The sequence below is a fragment of the Pseudopipra pipra genome, chromosome 6 (assembly GCF_036250125.1).
Source record: "Pseudopipra pipra isolate bDixPip1 chromosome 6, bDixPip1.hap1, whole genome shotgun sequence".
Classification (NCBI taxonomy): domain Eukaryota; kingdom Metazoa; phylum Chordata; class Aves; order Passeriformes; family Pipridae; genus Pseudopipra; species Pseudopipra pipra.
The window spans coordinates 40,730,575-40,752,189 of record NC_087554.1 but is presented as its reverse complement, the minus strand read 5'-3'; the positions used below and the strand labels follow the sequence as shown (position 1 = coordinate 40,752,189).

At 43.5% G+C, this 21,615-nt stretch overlaps 2 protein-coding genes across 2 annotated transcripts; one reads left to right on the top strand and one right to left on the bottom strand.

Annotated features, from left to right (window-relative positions):
* Positions 1 to 2,565: 2,565 nt before the first annotated feature.
* On the top strand, positions 2,566 to 4,976 carry CLEC14A (C-type lectin domain containing 14A). The gene is given in 2 exon segments (XM_064658656.1): positions 2,566 to 3,063; positions 3,066 to 4,976. Coding segments are annotated over 2 exon segments (1,413 nt in total). The 5' UTR covers positions 2,566 to 2,918; the 3' UTR covers positions 4,334 to 4,976.
* Positions 4,977 to 15,917: 10,941 nt separating this feature from the next.
* On the bottom strand, positions 15,918 to 19,489 carry SSTR1 (somatostatin receptor 1). Its single transcript, XM_064658657.1, has one exon. It carries the CDS (start codon positions 19,276 to 19,278, stop codon positions 18,067 to 18,069), a length of 1,212 nt encoding a protein of 403 aa, XP_064514727.1. The 5' UTR covers positions 19,279 to 19,489; the 3' UTR covers positions 15,918 to 18,066.
* Positions 19,490 to 21,615: the final 2,126 nt, after the last annotated feature.

The following is a 21,615-nucleotide window of genomic DNA, read 5'->3' as shown; positions in this document are numbered from 1 at the left end:
CTACACCTAAATAAGGCTTTTACTGCTAAGAACAGCTACATTAGGGCTCATCAATCAATCATAATATTCACATTTCGTGTAATAAAGACTTCTTTATGCAGAAGTTTAGTCACCTCACAGACAGACTGGTACCGGCATTTGTGTGTAACTAATCCTCTCTTCCAAAAAATGATTTCTTCAGGCAAAGCCCCATGAAGACACTTAAAGAAAGAGTGAATTCTTATTTACTTAAAAGTAAGAACTAGAAAGAACAATGCAAACCAGAGGAAGAGCTGTTTTTTGGAAATCTAGTAGACCTGTTAGTTTTAAAAGATTTTGTAGGACTCTCAGGGGTAGCCAGAGGAGAGAAGAGCAGGTATACAGGCAGATAAAGCAGACACAAAGCAACCACCTCTATATCCTGCTGGTGAAAGCCTTTGGCTTTCATCTTTCTGTGCACTATGGGCTCCCTCAACGAGACTGAAATGCCCGGGGCACTGGTGGCTAGCCTGTTGTTTCTAAACTGGTTTGCCAGTTTGTTGGTTCAAATATAGCCTCAGAAATTAAAGTCATGGCCTGTGTGAAATGAGCTGGTAGTAGCCATCAATTACCCAGTGGAGAGATCATCCCGGACAGCTCAAATCATGCCCTTCTTGACAGCTGAGACGAGAAGCAAGGGAGCAAATGTTTTCATGTACTGAGCTGCATTCTCCTCCCCAGGGACAGAGTCTTAAGTTTGAAGCATAACATGGAAATTTTGGGGCTTCTAGATTATCCCTTCTATTTATAATGTTTAGCTTCTCTTAGCTATAATAAATGAATTCAGTTTTGAAAGAGAAAACAAACTGAAGCTGTAGGATTATAGTGGAATATTAGGCAAAGCCTTGTAAGCATTCCCCATCAAGATAGCAATAGCAAAGCTGTAGCACTCTGTCTTCTCTTCCAAACCTATCCACCAAACTTGGGGAAAATGGCTCAAGATACTAAGGTACATGGAGAAGCACAGTTTTTGTACATCCTCGAGAAAACTAAAGGGCTAAAGCAATAGTTCATTTAGTTTGGGTGCATTTAAAGCTAGATCCAGTGAAGAACTAGAGATCTAAATACTAGATGCAAAATGAATTGCATCTCTCCAACTTAAAGCACAGGCAGATAGTGAGAATCTCCACATGCTGACCCACACAGGCATATGGTTCAATGCCTCTGCATTGAGTGCCTGATGCACTGTGCAGAAGATTCAATTCCACTAGGCAGCAGAGCTCTGAAAACACAGCTGCTACAACACTGTAGATTTTTAGGTGGGTCACTGTTACCATCTCTATATCTTGATTAAACAAAAATCTGATTTCATCTAGAAGTACACCAACAAGTTCTTAACTAAAAAGTTATGAATGTGTAAATTCAATTTGCCTCTAAACAACTTCATCTATTTCATGTATTTCAAAATGTTGTTGCTTTGTTAACTCTTATGATTACAATTCTTGCAATAAACAGAATTTCTGTACATGTGGGGATCCAGTGTACATCCAGTGGGGATGCAGAAACAACTAGCAAGATGTTTCCCAAAGCGAAAATGAATTAACTAATAGATGCATATTTTGAGGATAGGCTATTTTATTTTTGTATTTTTATATAAATCTGAAATAAGTTTTTAAATTATTGTACCTCTCATAGAATCATACAATTGTGCAAGTTGGAAGGAATCCTGAAAGATCACCTGCTCCAACCTTCTGGGGTAAAGGGACCCTAGATGAGATTATTATCTGGCACACTGTCCAACTGCATCTTGAAAACCTGCAGTGATGGGGACTCCATCACACCCCTGGGAAGGTTGTTCTGGTCAATGATCATTCTTAGTGTAAAAAAAATATTTCTTATATTGCTTTGGAGCTTCATTGCAGAGTGTGTCTTTCTAATCTAATTCTTTGAGGTGTCCAGCGAACATGTGTTATATCTCGGGTAGGCCTAGAGTCTGCAATCTGTGCAGGCTGGTGACAAGCTGGCTGAATGGGACTTGTTATCCACATTTATTCCCTCCAAAGAAAAATTAAATTCTTAAGCAAGTTAATTCTTAACAGATGCAGAGCCTACAAGCATACTGGAGCAGTGAGGGCACTTTGCGCAAGACAGAGTCCACCTGGAGCCTCGATCCAAGACTGTAGAACTCATGCCCCAATGGACTGCAACTACTGAGGAACTCCACTTTTTAAAAAAATCCAGATTGATTATTTATTTTCTGCTTTTTCCTCCTTTGCCCCCCCCCTTTCTCCAGGGATTCAAACACTAGAAATCTGTATTATATAACACTCACAAAACCAAAAACATTGACGGGGTTCTTCCAAAGTAACAGCTGGAAAAATGAAATGCACACATATGCCTGAAGTTCTGTGCCACATAAAATACTTGCGGAAGAAACTTGGATGTGCGCTGTATCTGAATGTATATGTCATATGTCATACAGCATACAGAAATAACACTAAGGAGTGTAAAAATGAGGTGACATGGGGACTGCATACAGAGGAGCAGTTACAGTGGATTAGTTAAACTCATTCAAGAACAACCTACTGGAAGTCATTGCGGGCACCTAATCTGGGATGTACTTAGGCCAACCTGCTGGAAAACTGCGAGCTGAATCAGTTTTTGTGAGCGTTAAATCACCTCATATATGGGGAGCTAGGGGGTTGATTGCACAGCCTCACCTAACCCAGAAGCCTCCATCTTTCAAGGAAGAGATCACTGAAGCTGGACCGCTTTTCTCCTCGCTTGAAGGCTGTACAAGAAGCGTGTAAAACGGGCCCGGGCATCTCGGGGATACGGGCCTGAGACGGGGCCGATTACCCTGGTCCCAGCGCTGCCACTCTGGGTTTCGCCACCCTCCGACCCCTCCGGCAGTGGTGCTGGCACCGTCCTCCCCCGCGGCTGGACACCGGCCTACCGGGATGGGCGAGCGCTTCCAGGCGGCTCAGGGAACTGCTTGTCCCCCGCCCTCCAACAGATGGAGGATGCCGAGGTCAGCCCTGGCCCCCGACACGTTTCCTCCGGCAGGCCCGGGGGAGGGCCGTGGGCGCGGGTACGGCGGCGGCCAGTCCGAGCCGGGGCCGAACGCCACCAGAACGGCCGGGCACCCCGCGCCGCCGGCATGAGGGGGGCTAAGCCCTGGTGCCTGCTCTTGGCCGCGGCCTGCGCCCTGAGCCGGCCCCCGCCGCCGCCGCGGGCCGCGGTGCGCTGCTCGCCCGCCGGCACCTGCTTCAGTGCCCACCTTGACAACGCCTCCTACCCTGCGGCCAGCGGCGCCTGCGGCCAGCGGCAGGGCGGCCTCGCCTGGGTCAGCGGCGAGCCGGAGCTGCGCCTGCTGCTGGGGCTTTTGGCAGAGGCGGCGGCGCCCACGCTGCTCTGGGTCGGGCTGAAGAGGAACGCCTCCGTCTGCACACACGCGGAGCATCCGCTCCGCGGCTTCGCCTGGGAGGGCGTCGGAGGCGGGACGGCCCCGCAGGACGTGCCGGAGGCGCTCGGCCGCTGGGTGAAGGAGCCCGTGCGGTCTTGCCTCACTGCACGCTGCGCTGGGCTGCACCTGGCGGCAGTCCCCGAGAGCAGCCCCAGTTGGGGCTGGGAGGAGCGGGTCTGCCATCGGGAGAGCCCAGGCTACGTCTGCAAGTACCACTACGAGGGCGCCTGCCCCGACCTCAGCCCTGCGGGCGCTCTCGACTTTGACTACCGCCTCCCGTTCGAGGAGGGGAGCCCCGGCCCCGGCTTCAGCCCGCCGGGCACTGTGCTGACCGTGACGTGCCCCGGCGGGGAGGTGCAGCTCACGTGCCAGTCCGATCCGGGCGGTTTCGCCTGGAAGGTGGCCGAGGAGCCCCTCTGCCCCTGCCCCTTGGGCCGCCGGAGCCCCGGCAGCGGGCGGTGCGCCGAGGCCGCCGGGTGCCGCGATGCCGCCGGCGGCTTCGCCTGTGCCTGCACCCCGGGCGGGCGGGACGGGACTCTCTGCCCGGGCACGGGGGCAGCGCCCACCGCCGCAGGCGGCCCCGCGGAGTCTCCGGGTGCCGGAGCGGAGGGGTGGCGTCCCTCCATCCCGACACACGGTAGTTCCGCGGGGCTGCCTGCCGCTACCACCGCGGTCGCCGGCGGACAGAAGACGGCTGCTCCGCTGCCCTCCTCCTCCTCCAACTACGTTTTCGTCCTGGTGACGGTCGCGGTGGTGGTGCTGGTCATCATGGTCATGACCGTCCTGGGGGTGTTCAACATCTGCTTCAACAAGAAATGCGAGGGCCGTGGGGACAAGGAGTCGCCCGAAGCTGGCAGCAAGGCGGAGGCGGGTTCCGCGGAGCCGAGCGGAGCAGCGGGCGGTGACTAGTCCCAGGCGGCCGGGGCCGCGTCCCTCGGGGCTGCCCCGAGCGGCAGCTCCCACTCCGGGCCAGCGCTCGTCTGCCCGCGTCTCTCCTGCCGCGGGGAGCCGAGGGAGAGGTGCCATGGGACTTGACTGGGCAGGACTTGCAGATTGTCAGACGCGGGGGCACTTTTTTGAGAAGTTTGAAGCTTTTGGACAGTCATGAGTTTTTGTCGGTCCAAAAAACAGTTATTTAGGTGCTGACATAAGTAAAATATAAATACATCATCCTGGTCGACAGAGCGATTGCTGCTGCAACAGTTGTGGGGTTTTATCCTCTCAAACCCTCTTCGTTGAGTGCCTTACTTAGAGCAAGCATAAAGGGGACCACTTTGAGCACTTGCATCTTGTAATTTAGAAGTCACTCCTTGCGTGAGTGGTACTTGGAGGCTATAATTTTCTTTCTAATTGCTGGAACGTTTGGAAAGGTGAACTGCCATAATTTTGGATGAAACTGTGACCCATACTCTTTCATACTTGCATTCTTAAAAATGAGAGAGCATTTCTATACTTAGAAGATTATTAAATTGCTGAGGAAGTGGGAGGTTAATGAGGAGTCAATTTCATAATTCAGCTAATGAAAAGAATAAAGGATGATGTAAAAGCTAAATCACTGCTCTGTTTTTTACTCCATACAATATGACTTTTTATTGTAGCAGAGGACAAAGTTTTTCTCCTAAGGTGTGTTGGCGCAAAATTTGCTTTCTGTATGCATTATGTTGCTCCCTTACAATCAGACAAGGTGCTGACACACCACACTGTGAGAGGAATTAACGTGAGTCTAAATGCATCATGCAAATCTCATTCTTTTTAGTCAGATATATTATTTTCCATGGTGTCCCTTGAGAGTAAGGAAAGAAATATTCACCATTTGTGCCCCTTGCTAAATGAGGTAAACACTTCCTCTGTGATTTCCCTCGGGAATTCCTGTAGAGGAGCTTTCATCCTGGCCGCAGAACTTGCTTTCTTTGCAGTTCAGAGTGCTGATGCTCGCTTCTTATTATTATGGTGTTGTTTTTCAATTAAAGTGGTAATGCTAAATATTGATTCAAGGTTTTCTGAGTGCAGTAAGACACAACTAACTGGATCTATCCAAGTCTTTTGGTGTGCAGGGAGGGTAGGGAAATTATTGATTCATAACCGTGATTCAGTGGTCTGCAAGGCAGATTCAGTGCAGGGTTTGCTGTTTACATCCATAGGAGGAGAATAACTAAGGTCATAATGAGTACAGATAATCATAACAAGGCCTGAGATAATAAAAGTGTCTGGTTATGAAATTGGATGCAACTTTCTTTTAATTCCTAACTGTAATGCCACAATCAAATGTGAATATTTTTCCAAAACGTACCAGAGATGGAGACAAATCTTGACCTTTTCCCTTATATTACATACATGTCCTTTGACTCAGCATATTATATTGCAACTGTTTTTCTAGTATAGGAAAAACATTATGTCACCCCATATTAAAGCCATATAAATCACATAGAAACTTTGTATCTGTGAGTTTTAGAATGGATACGTTTTTATGAAGGATTTAAAATAATTTAGTCATTTCAATTCTAGTGATGAGGTGGAATTTTTTAAAAATTGTTAATTCCCTGATGTAATGCATAGTGTTGTAGACTAGTAGACTGGATGTAATAACACCGTGGTAATGAAATGGTGAGTGCAAGAATCTGTGAGTCCACGTTTTAAAATAGTAGTTCCTGCAAAGAATAGGAATGTCCAGATCTCTTGTCTATTGCAGTTACCTGAAAAGTGTCCCATGTTGCCAATTATTAAATCTAATTTTTAGATTTCCTTAATTCCTCCAAAGATAGTTTGACTGGTAGACACATCATTTGTCAGCTGTACATTTTATTTATGAACATGTGATGAATTTTTAATGGTTTGTATTCATCAAATACAAATACCTTGTATTCATCAAATAAACAGAAATAAAATTTTAATTTCCCCACATTTTTTAAAATATTATTTTATACTGCTGAGGGTTTAATTAAATGTGCTGCGGGATTAAAGTGAAATCTGAAAGTGGACATGGACAAAATTCAAGTACTTCAGATAACTTTTTTCCTGTTTTAAGTGTAGTATATAGCTTAAAGACGATTAAAAAAATTAATGGATTCTGTGCTTCCCTCAGGAAGTATAATTTCCTATCACTTAATTTTTTTGTGTGTTTTCAGTCCCGATATGTCTTTCCTCATTTATTACATGGAGTTCAGTCACTGGTAGATGCAGTTCAGTTCCTTCTAGAAATACTATTTTCTATTTCTTCAGTATGTGGACATTTATGGAGGCTGTACAGTGGTGATTCATATATTTCACTAATGATATATAACTGATTTGAAAGGCAAACACAGCTGCGCAGCAGCAGTAACCACTCTCCCAGGGCTTCAAACCAGATTAAACTTCCTGTCTTTCCTTCTTCCCCCCAATATGCAGCCTTGCCTTTCTCCTCTGGACTTATAGTCTGGAACTGGAAGACTGGAAAGTGGATGTGAAAAGGGAGTCCTCTGTTGGCAAGCAAGTCTTTTTCCTTTTCTGTATTGCTGACTAGAATTATAGAATCAGAGGATGGTTTGGGACTGAAGGGACCTTGAAGATCATCTACTTCCAATCCTTCCACTAGACCAGGTTGCTCAGAGCCCCATTCAACGTGGCCTTTAACACTTCCAGGGATGGGGCATCTACAGCTTCTCTGGGCAAACTGGTCCAGTGTCTCACCACCTTCGCAGTAAAGAATTTCTTCCTATTATCTGATCCAAGCCTACCCTCTTTCAGTTTGAAGCCATTCCCCCCCCATTCACTACATGCCCTAGTAAAATGTTCTTCTTCAGCTTTCCTGTAGGTATTGGAAGGCTTCTATAAGGTATCCCTGGAACCTTCTCCAGGCTGAACAACCCCAACTATCACAGCCTGTCTTCGTAGGAGAGATGCTCCAGCCCTGTGATCATCTCTGTGGGCTTCTCTGGACTCGCTCCAGCAGGTCCACATTATTCTTAGTTGAAGGCCGCAGAGCAGAACACAGTACTCTAGGTGGGGGCTCCTTCACTGTAGGCAGCAGTGAAACTGTGGAAGGCAGAGACATAGTGGTGGTCCTGCATGTATTATGTCCTTTCCCTCCTCCTACCTGCCAGTCCTTATGCGTTTTGAGTCAGAATGCTGGGAAAACAATACTATTATGTATTTTATGGATAATGTAAGTAGCAAGAAGCCTGCAAGTCCAGGGAGAGGATGAGCTGAGGAGGGAGAGATAAGAAAGACAGGCATCTTTACCAGGATGTATCCATCCTAACCATCCTCTTGCTGCATATTTTTTCAGGTGTTACTCAAAATGTGGTGGTTTGTAAACAAATGAACATTTTCAGTAATTAAGCCAGGAACAGCACATAGGCTGTAACATGTCAGAAAAGCATGGTTTTGTTTTTGGAATGTAACCAGCAGGGCTTGTGTTTTGGACTGATAAGAATGGTATACACTGTTCCCCGGAACATAACATGGGAGCATAAATACAGATAATTTGAGTGAGATTAAAAGTTATCTAAGTTTGTGATGTCTCCATCACAACAGCAAATGCTTTAGGAAATAGAATAGGAAATCTGACATCTGTAAGTGACACTTCTCCTGGGTACTCTCAGGTTGAAAGACTTTGAGTTGAAGAGTGAGTTCATGTCACACTTGGTAAATTTCCATCAATTTGTCTAACAGAATTTGGATTTGATTTATTAGTTTTGGCATCCAACCATCCTGTATCAATTCCGCAATTTATTTACATGTCACATCAAAAAGTAGACCAGTTCATCATCTTGATTTCCCATACCTTTGCCATACAGTCCTTTATTCATCTCTATCGCAAGTTGAGAGGTCTATTTAGTTTCTTCTTTTCCAGAAATAATTCTATGGAACTAAATGTTTTCTTATCCTTTTTTTGCAGCTCTTTGTATACTATTAGATTCCTTGTAAAATCTGTATTTAGAAACTTTTGGAGATGTTGGTGCAGTATAATTTTCTATGATGGCTTAACAGTATTTTCTGGTTTTTAGAAGTTTAAAACATAACCATTTTCTTGTTTGGACAATTTCAGAGAACTGTGTTGATATTTTATAAGATTTTTTTTCCAAATAATTTATAAGAAATTTGACCTGGACAATTCCTAGGACAGAGCCCTGAGGGCCTTCAGCAGGTCTCCTCACAGTGAAAAGAAAAAAAATATAATAAACAGAGGCAATAAGATTTCATGGCTTTTTCTGCATGGCTCTTTCTTCCAGAAACACTCTGAAATACAATCATCACTCATCAGCAGCAAGTACAGTGGTTGGTTTCCTGCTCTACTGGATTTAGCATTGGTAGTTGCTATGTATTTATACAATCGTTCCTCAAATAATCGGTTTTCGGCCTGCTTTAAAATGCTATTGTTTATTTGCTAAAGTTCACCTTTTGTTCTGTTTTTGTTATTTGCACATGGCTTCAACTTTAAATTACGTCCTTTTCTGTCATATGTTGTTTAACCTTTTAGACTTTTTGAGGGGAAAGAGCTCTTCTAATATCTTCTTTTGATAGGTAATACATGTTTAATCTGAACCTGTAATATCAGTAAATAGTCCTGGTGCCACCCGCAAGCTTTTACCCTTTAGCTGCTCCTTTTATTTCTTTTTATCATCCTTCTTAATTTATATACAGACTCCCTTCTTCGAAATTAAACATTAGCATAGTGAACGTTTTTAGCTTTTTTGCTCAAAATTGTTCCTTTTTTGTATGTTGTAGTCAGCCAAATAATGTCTATTTTTAAAGACAAAATTAGAATCTGTTTCTTATGTCTGGGTTATCTTACGAGTTGTGCCAAGAATAAATTATTAAAGATATCTGGTAATTTATTCACTCTGTCATGATAGCGGTCCACGAAAAAAATGTTTTGTTGTTTGTTGCACTGAGTTTGTGTGGCAGGGTTTTTTGGTATTGGGGAAGCTACAGGTGAGGCTTCTGTGAGAAGCTGCTAGAAGATTCCCCCATCTCCAACAGAGCTAACTGCTGGCGGTGGCCAAGCCATCAATCACTGGCAGTGGTAGCAGCTATTTAAGAAGGGAGGAAAAAGCTTCACAGAAGCAATTGCAGCCAAGAGAAGTGAGAATATATGAGAGAAACAACTCTGCAGACACCAAGGTTAGTGAAGAAGGAGGGGGAGAAAGTGCTCCATGTACTGGAGCAGAGATTTTCCTGCAGCTTGTGAGCTAGGCTGTCCCCTTGCAGCCCATAGAGATCCATGTGGAACAGATATCCACCTGCAGCCCACGGAGGAGCCCATCCTAGAGCAGGTGCTCTGTGAACCTGTGGAGAGAGGAGCCCATGCTTAGCATGGGCTGGCAGGACTTTTGACCTCATGGGGGACCCATGCTGGAGCAGTCTGTTACTGAAGGAAGAAACAGAACCTCATGGGAAGGACCCACACTGAAGCAATTTGTGAAGAACTTCAACCCACTATGTTTGTGTTTAAACTCTTCCCTCTCTGAGGAAGTAATGAATAGTGTGTAAGCAGTGCATGCAGCTTTTTGTCAGTACACAAGCCTCCTAGATTTCATGGCAATAACCTTCCCAACTCTGCAGTGTTACCGGTGGCACTGCAAGTGAATTGATTCCCTTTTAATTATACCCAACCACTGAGATGATGATGCAGATTCTGGTCCATTTGAAGCAATTCTAATATCCTAAGAGAATAAGTAATTATAAGAACACATGTATTAGTCTTCCTAAGTAAAACAAGCTTGGTTTTCATTCTTCTGTAAATTCTGAAGCTTAAAGGAATATGAAGATAATATACAACATGAGCATCCACCTATTAATATTATACAATGTGCATTATGGTCAGTTCTGCCCTACGGGGTTTATGGCACTATATTACTAGATATCCAAAACTTTTACATCACAAGTTCTCTTTTACTTACCTCTACTTCTGACATGTACTAACGAGGAAGATTTCATTACTTTCAGATAAATTGACCTCACTCATGCTGTTAATATCCACTGCAATTCTGTAAATCCAGTTTAGATCTCTTACAAGAATTTCCTACTGGCTTGCCATTTAAAGTTAACTTTGCTGCAGTAAAAGACAAGGACTTAGGTTTAAATGCATAGTCTTCTTTAAAAAATTAAAATTTAACGTAAGCATATATTGTTATACATTTATAGAGAATATTCTTTCTCAGTACAATTTGAGATTGTGGGAATAGTTTCTTGGAGCAAAATTCTGTCTGGTCAGGAGAAGACTTTCTTTGGACTTTAAAATCTATTTCAGTGCAAATACGACTGAGGTATTTTTCTACAAATATGAATGTATCAGGAGATTTTTTTCCCTGCTTATGGAGTTTATTTTCTTGCTTATTTTGAATTAGCTCTCAGTTCTAATGAAAGGTTCTTGAATGAGTACACTGAAACTTTCAATCCTCCGTAGATTAGGTTTTGGCAATGTAACTCTCTGCCTTCATGCTAAGCTAAGTTCAGAGTTTCAAGGTCCATGGAGAGGAATGCATGAACATTCCTTTTCATTCTTGAGAGTTTGGGTTTTTTTCTCTTATGGAAAACAGTTTTCCAAGTCATTGCACTGAAGATGCTTTTGGAGTAAGAAAGTCTGTAAATTTTACTTTGTGACATTGAAAGAGCAGTGAAAATGCTTCTGTATTCCATTTCTTTCTTGTCAATATGGTTGGTGTTGAGCAAAAATTTCTTAGGTCTTTTTCTCTGTTTTAATGATAAAAGGAAGAAAAATCCATGACATTCAAGGCATTTGAAAAATCCAAAATAAATTAACATTCAAAAAATATATTATTTCTCTATTTCTGCTTTGTTTTCCAGTGTTTCTAGTAATCCCAAAAAGTACTTAAATTATTATTTAATTCTTAGAAAAAATGCTTATATACTTTCTAACCTTCAGAAAGAACAGCCAGCTTTGAAAATAGCAGCTGACGTAAAAAACAGAACTTCATATTTTTTAGTGAGTTGGGAGTTTATGTATTTGTTGTACCCTACACAATGAAATTAATTATGTATCTTTTGCCCTGATATGAATATATCTTGAATGTTTTGCCTGTTCTTTTACGATATCCCATAAAGCCCTCCAAGCCTTCCACTTTCTTTTCCACCATAAATGACAGGAATAACAACGGGGACAATTAAAACCCCACTTGTCCCTCACACACATAACCTCTTTCCATACGAGTGTTTGAGAGCACTTTTCTCCCCAGATAACTGTTGAGGATTTTGTAAAATCCTGTATAAGTAGCAGATCAGATTCAATTTCTTCTGGACTCATTATGATATTAGTTAACAGCTACTAGCATAAAAATTAAAATATATATTGTGCTTCAATGAATCCATTCTCTGTGTTTCTTATCTTTCATTTAATTAAATTTTCTTTCATTTGTTCATTTGCTCTTATGATTTGTGTAATTTGTATAAAGCTGAGGCACGAACCACAGACTGTATCTGATGTAGCTGTTCAAGACATGATTGAAATCAGTTACCGACAGTAGCCAAGAGCCTTCAGTGAGTAAACAAGCAACTTTTCTCATGAAAACACTCAATTTTGTAGAAAGAATACAAAATGGTATAGAAAATACAAGTCATAAGACCATAAGCATGTTTTGATATCAAAGTTGTTCTAGATTTCATGAAGATATATGAAGTTCCTTTAGAAGGCTTCTTTAGGGTATTGTACTGTCAGTTTCCCTTCTAAAAGTGTCTTTTTCCTTTCTGTGACCAAATCATACACAAAATAATTTTCCTACAGTTTTGGGAAAATAAACTCAATGTATAGGTATTGATTTTCTATTCAATAAAGCAATACTTTTTAAATTTTTCTTTTATCCATGACTTGCCTTTCATTGACTTGGGTAAGGGGGCAAGATCCATCTGTCTGTTTTTAATAGAAACCAGAAAGTGGTAAGATCCCCAGCCCTTAGCTGGTACTCCGATAGATAATGCACTTTTGTATACATTTACAATGTATTGTAACATATTTAACCTAACTAAATAGTGAAAAGACCATAATCATAGCCTGCATTAGTTTCCTGATTTAGACCTCAGATGGAAATGTTTTTCTTAACCTAACTGTGGAAGGATGTGCTTGGTTCATATAGTAGTCATGGATAGTTATTTCCTGAAGTGCTGGGCAATTGCAGCTCGCAGTGAGTCCTAGAAAGCTCCAAACTTTCTGAACATTGAAGGGATATCTCCAAATATAGCTGCTCCAGTTCTAAATCAAACACTAGTCAATTTTTTTTCTCCAAGATCTCCTTCTTCTATCAGCTCCAACCATGGACTTACCTCCATAGCAGAATTAACAAAACAGAGACTATTGCCTAAATACCTGTCAAGCAACTAGAATCTGAATTCTGATTATCATTAATTCCTTTATAACCAATATACATTCTAATTCATTCCATTACATACTAGATAACTGAAGAAATAGGATGCTTATATATTATACAAGAAGGAAGCGTGTGTGTATACACTCACATGTTCTTGCTTTCTACAGCTTTGCCATGTTTTGAGCCACTCCAGTTGACCAGCAATCACTTGAGCTTGCTGTTGTGAATTTAAGTACTTTCAAGTGCTGTGTGAATGAATTGAACTTGTGGCTTTACTCAGTCTGTTGGCACTGGGACCAGCATTGCTCAGCACTGTTCAGCTTTATGAAATGCGGTGCATTACAGCATCCTTGCAGAAGTTCACAGCTTCCCCCGGGGTTGGTAGGGCTCACATGTACACTGAGAACCACACCATCACCAACAAGGTAAGCAGCGTCAATACAATCCAATTCCAGTGCTCATCATGGTGATCAGCAGGTCCCAAGTCATAAATCTGGTAATGGTTATCTGTCCTACAACTCCCCTATGCTATGCATTATTTGAGTCTTTCTAGTTAGGAAGCTCAAGAACCCACAGAGCAACCCTCAGTCATATTACACAGTGCAGGAATCTGTATAGAAAAGACTTTTCAGGGTGGGAGGGGAAGGGAGAGTAGAATAGATTTTCTGTACATTTATATTGTTTCTTGGTGACTCTACCCATATAGACATGATAATCATATAATGACAACTGAATTCCATCCAGACTGGACAAAAACCCTATATATCTCAGACGGGATACAGCACCTTGCTGTGTCTGCTTCATAGCTGCTTACTGCTTTGCCAAAATCAGATTATAGGCTTTTGGAGAAACAAAGTTGGAAGGGAGTGGGCATAGTTACCTTTTATTGAAAAACATCTTTCTTGTCAAAATTGTGCTTGGTTTGTCCAGCGATATACTTTGAAATACTCTCTTATTCACCTGTTTTTTTGCCATTTCTGTATACAAAATGTAATATCTAAAAGCATTATTCTTAGAGAGAAATCTAATTAGTAAATTATCCTTTCGTCCTGTGGCTTAGCCTGCAGCTATCAGCCCAATAAGACTGTGTTGAAGAGGATGGAAGTTCTGAATACACGATTCAGTAGAAATATTTTATTCTCCTCTAGAGATTCATAATTCACATTGTCTGTAGGCCCTAGTGTCAAGTAAGTTTCCCAGGGGCTGCAATCACTGAGTCTAGAACATTGGATCAATGCTTCTTTGTTGGCTAATTTCTTCTGAATTTTAAAAATAATTTTTCTTGGATTTTTTTTTTAATCAGGGTTATAAGACATTAATTGTCATGGTTGTTCTGGAAATATAGCAGAGTAAAGTCAAATCTTACAGATCTTATGAATGTACAACATCACTGAGTTATTTTAGTAAGATTTAGTTTGGTATTTAAAGTTAAGATTCTGATTTTTGGAAACTAGTTCAAATACAGTGAATAGTCAATGTTAATAAAGCATGCCACATATATTAGAAATGAAGACTTTTAGTTTTTCAGAAACAACCAGAAAGCCTTTTATTTTGTTCTGATACCCTGGAAACCTGGCATTTCAGAAATTCTTTAGTCACATTCAGAAACCTGATTCTCCTTCTCTCTGAAGAAGTCAGGTGGGTTCTTTAAGTGTTGAATGCCAAGAAAGCATACACTGCGTGATGTTCTCTGATGTAGGGACCACCTGAAGAGGCAGAATATCTGTATGTGGCCATCACTTTTTTCATCCACAGCTCAGGTATAAAGTGCCTCTGTGACCAGTCTTGTTCAAACCCACTAACTACATGTAACAGTCAGCCCCATACTTATGAGATGTGTCTTCTTCTCTGCTGTACTGGGAATTCTGGTGAGAAAGGAGAATAATTTCCTGTGCCACCCTCCTTTGAGTGAGAAACGGCTGTAGAGGCACCTGATGTGTGTTCCATGTGAAGACCACTCTCCCTTATATGTGCCACAGGAAATAGTCTAGTCTGTTCACTAGATACTGTTCAGAGCTGTCCCTCTGCTGGGTATCGGTCTCAGGCTAAACAAGAACAAAAGTAATCTGGATTTTGGCAGCATGGAGCCTATTTACATGACAAACTAAATGCAGTATTTTTTAAATGTAAACTAAAACTTATGGGGAAAAAGCAAAAAACATACTACTGGTTACAAATTACAGTTTATCTACTTGCAGATAAATGATGTTATAGCTGTATAGAGTCAAAATGTCACAAAAAATACATCATGTACTCTTTTTTTTCAGTGAATTAAGCATTAGGTAAAATAATTTCCATATGAAATCTGAATACTCTTATTTCTCAGTTGGAAAGCATTAAAGAGTTCTGTTTGTTTTCTGGTACACATTATTTCAGGAGGACAACTTTTTTTCTTCCTGGTAGTTTTGTTTAGAATAATAACACAGAATGAACCAACTTTCTTTCTAGCTAAATTAAGAGTGATTTACTGCTGTTGATCACATCTCCAAGGGTGAAGAATAACAGGAAGAACTGTTAGTTTGGGATAAACAGATTTGGTTTCCAGCTGAAACCACACAGGGCGTTTTAGCCAGTAATCATAGGGGTAGTGGTTGGGAGTGAATTAGCGCAAGCCTGCCATCTACTGAGGCACACACCACCGCTGCGAACACCCCGCCTCTGCGATCTGCCTGGGGAACTGAAATTAAAGTGCATATGCTAGTAGGTGTGCAGTCATCCATCACAACCTTGTTTACAGGAAAAAGAAAAAAAAATAAAAGAACAAAACCCGGTTGAACTTTTCATCAAAAGTGATTATGGGGTATGAATCTTTATGCTTTTTAGCTTTTGCTTCATTTGTGTTTGACCTTAAACAACTTCAATAGTAGAAAGTCGGCTGACTCTTTTTATCTGACCATACATAAGAATATGCCTGGGTGAAAAAGATCACATGAGATTATGAGATTTATACCATTTTGAAGATATTATGAGTGAGAATTTAAGTGAAGCCCTACAAAGGGCCAACAAGAGTATCATGGACATTTTACTGTTTCGACAGATGTTTGATTTCTGGGAAAAGTTAAATAAAATATGAAGCTTATAAAGAGATTTCATCATTATTTCTCCATACATACATGTAAAACATTACCAAAATTAATATTTGCATGTTTTCTTTAAGTAACATCCACTGTGAAATAAAAGAAACTGTACAATTGTTAAAGCTTATCACGAAATATTTTAATAAGGATGTAACAGTTTCCACATCAGCAGTTTTTAAACTCAAAGGAGCTGACTCACAGTCCACTGAGGTGAATTAGGATTTTTTTTCTCTCATTTTTATGGACTTTGAATCAGATAACTTTGAAATATTAAATTTATACATTCATGACACAGTACCTAAAAGTAGTATCCTGCTTTTTACTGCTGAGAAAAGTTAAAGGGTATAATTTAACAAAAACCTGTAGTAAGTCCACCACCGAAAATCCTAGATGCCTTAACTGTCAGCCTTACATTTAACACTGTACTTAAGCACTGTAGCTACATCTACAATGCTATGGGTATGCTGCTACTAGAGCTTTTTTCCAATCTTTTGCATCAGATTGCCAGTAGTTATAATTAATACAACCACAGTATTGTGCTAGAGAAGTGATTTGTCACAGCTACTGGGACACTTGCCACTGCGTGACACTGTTAGCATAGGTGGTGGAAAGAAAAAACATAGCTGCTTGTTTCAACACAGCCTGTACTGATTCTTATGTCTGGGATAAGAGGGAGCAGGGACAGAAGGTTTTGTTTAATCAGCTGTCATTTATCAAAGAAAGCTTCATTTGTCTATATGAAAATTGTTCTGTCATAAGAGGGGAAGAGAGAAAACTCAAAAGAGGGTTTTTTGGGGAGAGACAATGTAGATGAAAGAGTTAGGAAAAATGACAATGTTTTTATCTGAAAAGGAGCCTTCTTGAGCATCACCGATTTTAAATGCAACCTTGCGAGTAGCCACCACAGACATAAGTACAAAGTATAAATTGCTTCAGAAAAACACATTCACAACACAGTGACAAGAATAAAATAAAAAATCAAACAAGAGGACATCTGGCACACACTAAAAACAAGAATTCTCAGAAATGAAACGTTGAGAAACTCTGGATCAGTATATTACACTGTCAACATATGAAACTCATTTTATATTTTTTAGTGCAACAGAAGAAACTGGAGCTAGGGTAATAGCTATTACCAAACAGCTACTTTTTCTGTCAAGTATTTATTTCAGATCCAGATGGAGATTTTGAAACGGATCCCTCTTTTTCCATGTAGGCTAAAGTGACTTTGCAGCCACCCAGGTCACTCAAAAACCGTCTCAGCTCCCTTCATTGCTGTTTTGCAGCTGACAGAGCAGGTGCAAGACAGCAGCTTCACAGTCTAGCGCTGTCTTTAAACTTCATTATTAGAACACTTTATTGTATGTATGGATACATTTAAACATTTCCCAGTTTGGCATTCCTCCTCCAACTCCTGGTTCAGTGCTCTGCTCCCTGTGAGCCACAGGACTGTTTATCTCCCACTGTCAGCAACCTGCCATGCAGCTGTGAAGCACAGCAATAATCAGATTTTTTTCCCAAGACCTTTTCTGCTCTGCTTCCACTGAGCATAGCACAGAGTCAAACCCCCAGTGAGGTGGAAGCTGTCTGCAAAGCAAAAAACAGCTCCATGACTATGCTGCTTATTTTCTAGGGGACTTTTTCCTTCCTGCTTTCTATTTTATTCCAGGGGGAGGGAAGGGTAGGTGCAGAGAGAGGCTACTTGCTCCTTCCTGGGGGAGGGCAAGATATGTGTTGGGGGGACATTTTCCAGTATCTCTAACCTCTGATGGGGGAGGCACATACCGACAGATGTTGAGCAGGGTCATTTTCAGTCCGAGGGAATCTGAGCCTGGATGCTGGGGCTTGAAGAAGGCAGGCTTGACTCAGTGGCCCGGAGGGTCCCACAAGCCAAGGGGAAGGGTAGCCTGTACAAAAGGTGGTGGGGGAGTCATCTATACAGCCATTTGTCAGACACAGAGAGGGGTGGCAGATCCCAGGCTGCCAGACCCTAAGTTAACCCACGAGAGCCACAATTTGCTAAATGGGTGTCAAAGCATCAGTGAATACACCCATTCTCAAGGGAGGCAGCCTTGGTACCTCCCTGAGTTGAGGGGGCAGCAGATCAAGGATGTGGGATTTTCCTTGCTCTTTCTTGTGTCTAACACTGCTGTTGGTAGGCAGGACTGAAATCCCCTCCCTCCCAGCTCCCCATGCCACAGCCCTGCCCTTGCTCACCCTCCACCTGGGGGGCGTAGGGAAGCTGGGGGGTAGGAATTTTTCCTCAGAGGGTGGTAATCCTGGAGGTGCAAGTGCCATTCCTGTACATGCTCCCTGACTCCAAGTTGTCTGGGGGAAAGTCCTCCACACTGTATGCCCTGCTCTTGAGGGCAGTGGCATAGTAGTCGATGGGTTCCTCTGCAGCATTGTCCATCCAACTGAGGCAGAGCAGCCGCTGGAAGGACCGCTTGAAGTTGTCTGAGAGAAAGCCATAGAGGATAGGGTTGGCACAGCTGTTAGCATAGCCCAAGATGACAGAGAGCTGGCTGATGGTGGCATCATCCTGCTCTACAAAGACATTGACCAGCTGCACAATGTAGAAGGGCATCCAACAGATGACAAAGACCATCACCACCATCATGACCATGAGGGTGATCTTGCGTTCTGAGCGTTTGCGTTGCTGCCAGCCAGCCTTCAGGGCCACCATGCGCATCTTGGCAATGATGAGGATGTAGCAGAGGCAGATGGCCACTACAGGCAGCAAGAAGCCCATCAGAAAAGTGTAGATCACAAAGACCACCAGCCACCTCTGGGTGGGCTCTGGCATGAGCATGTTGCAAGCCACCGTTCCATCACTGTTGGCTGCTGTGTTGGAGAAGATGATGATGGGCAGGATGATGAGGATGGAAAGCACCCAGACACCCAGATTGACCATCTTAGCCACAGTGGGCCGGCGGTACCTAGCCGCCTTGATGGGGTGTACCACAGCAATATAACGGTCCACACTGAGCACGGTCAGGCAGTAGATGCTGGTGAACATGTTGATGGCATCCACACTGAGCACCAGACGGCAGAGTAGTGAGCCAAAGGGCCAGTGGTGCAGCAGGGTGGAGGTAACCAGAAAAGGGACGCTGAGCATCAGCAGCTCGTCTGCGATGGCCAAGTTGAGGATGTAGATGTTGGTGGCCGTCTTCATCTTGGCATAACGTAGGATCACATAGATGACCATGGAGTTGCCACACAGCCCCACCAAGCACACTACGGAGTAGATGAATGAGATGAGGATGGCGCTGCCCTGAGACTCACTCAGGGTGCTGTTCGGGGCGCCAGAGGAGTTCCTGCCGCCCGAGTCCATGCTCCCCGCCGCCGCCTCTCCCGAGGCGCCGCCGTCTCCGCTGCCACCGCTGTCGCCGCTGTCGCTGCCGCCGCTGTCGCTGCCGCCGCTGTCGCTGCCTGCACCTCCCGGAAGCCTGGGGCAGGTGCCATTGGGGAGCATCCTGTGCCCGGACCCCCCCCGCCCCGTCTCAGAGCAGCAGGCCCCCGCCGTCGGCTGGGTTCGGCATCATCCCGGCAGGGCTCCCGGCGCGGCGGCTGCGGGGCGCGGGCATCGGGAGGGAGGCGGCTGCCGGCGCCGCTCGCTTCGAGCGGCGGCAATTTCTGTTCCCCGGCTGGTGAATGATTAATAGCAGAGGCGCGTCACCAGCTAAGGAAAGGAGGAGGGAAAGAGAAAAAAAATGCGTGAGGAGACGTAAGTGGGTGTCCCTTCCAACCCCCCACCCCCCTACTCCCCTCGCCCGCCTCCCATCCCGCCCTCCGACTGTTCGCAGCTCTGGCAGGTCCAGGGCTGCTGGAGTGCAGCCTGTCCCCTGTCCCCACTGCCCCCCCACCGTGCAATGCCCCCCGACCCCGCACTGCTGTTCCCTCCAGTATTCTTTCCCCCACCCCGCGCCAATCCCCTCTCCTGCCGGTCACCATCCTCTCCTCCCCCCTCATGGCACCTAGGTCCGAGCCAGGGGCACTGCAGTCAAAGGGACCATCCTTTCTCCTTTAAGAGGAAGGCCTGAATCATGGGTGGGTGGGCAACGTTACCTGGGCAGGCACATCTCATGCCTATGCAGCTGCTCTAACCCTCTCTGTCACTGCACCAAGCGCATTGCCCACTCCATAATGCTGCCACCAGGCACGGCACTATGACAGACTACATAACCTTCAAACCTATGCACAAAGCACTGTCCATGCCTCCTACCACCACACAACTCCACACCATCTGCACTGTCCTATCCTACCATCACCACCAGAAATCACACATGAGCAGCATCCAATACTTTACAGACCTACCCCTCTCCACACTGTCCTGAAAATGCCCCCCACACCCCATTCTGACACCCCAGTACATGCCTCTGTCTGTCACATCCAACAGTACTCTGATCAGTTTGTACACTACAGCGTGCCATCACTATTTACACCACGATGGTGCCAAGACCATCCTATGCTGGTATGCAAACCAAGCATCTGTCCACTCTTGTATCCCCTCACATACTGCTTCCACTCACAGGATCACTTTAAGCTCAACCATCACATGCTGCCTCACCACTGCTACAGCCCCCTCTTTTAATATTGTACTTAAAACATATGCATATCCCTGATAGGACTGTATCCACACAAGGTCAGGCTATAAACCCTCCTCAGCACTACACAGTGACACAAACCATAGGCACCATTCCAGTCATTCACTGCTTCTACAAATACATAACCATCACTACATAAATTACTTATTCTATGCTAACACAAAAACTGCTTCTACACATTGATCTATACTGTGCTGTTTTGTACATACACCCTGAGCCCAGGGTAACCATACACCAATAGCTGCTCATATTGTCAACTCTAGGCAGACACTGGTGCCTTATATGCTTCATCTCTACCACCAGTTCCAAATACACATGAACACTTGCAGATAGTCCTAATACTGCATCTCTGTGCCCTGGTGAGCATGCTTTCCTGTTTTTAAAAAAAGGTTGTTTTTAACAACCTTCCCATACACCTCTCCTGGGAAATTTGTCTTATATCTCCCTATATGCTTTTGTTCTGTGTATACAGTCTGTCCTTGCATACTTATACATAATCACTTAATCAACTTTCCTGTACCACTACCACCTGACCATTCTGTATTAACCAGACATGGTTACTCACTAGTAAACACACCTTCACACTTGCTCACTGCATCAACACTCCCTCAGCACAGGCATACATACAAAATACTCAGAAATTGTTTCCTTATTCTGTTGGCTGTAGCCCCTTATATGTGTGAGCATACCATACCTGTATGGGTAACAACCCACCTCTTCACATAAACTCTCGCCTATAAGCACCACCTACTTTTGCCAAGAACAACAGGTCCACATCACACAAATATCACCACAGTGCATATGCTGCTATATGCTCCCTATAGCACCACTAGATTCAGCATCACACATGCATCCTTACAACCTACTCATTTTACCAGGCATACCCATCACCTCCTACTGTTCACAGATCTTGTTATCACTGTCTGCCCACCATCACAATTATGCGTATTATCACTACCCACCACTTTAATATGCAGATACATGCAGCATTACCATCAATTTATTACAAACCCTCATCAGGAATTTATTCTCTCTAGCACCTTATATATCCCTATACCCCTTAACACCATCAGCATCTATTCCAACACATATGTAACCTCTCTGACTGTATGACTTTCCTCATGTCAGTCATCACCTTCAGTCAATGTACACCTAGGCACTCCAATATGACAAGCATGTGCTCTATGACGCCTTGTCAAGGGTAT

What these genes read in the sequence shown, in the direction of transcription:
- SSTR1 (XM_064658657.1), bottom strand. Translation starts at nt 19,278, where the DNA reads ATGCTCCCCAATGGCACCTGCCCCAGGCTTCCGGGAGGTGCAGGCAGC.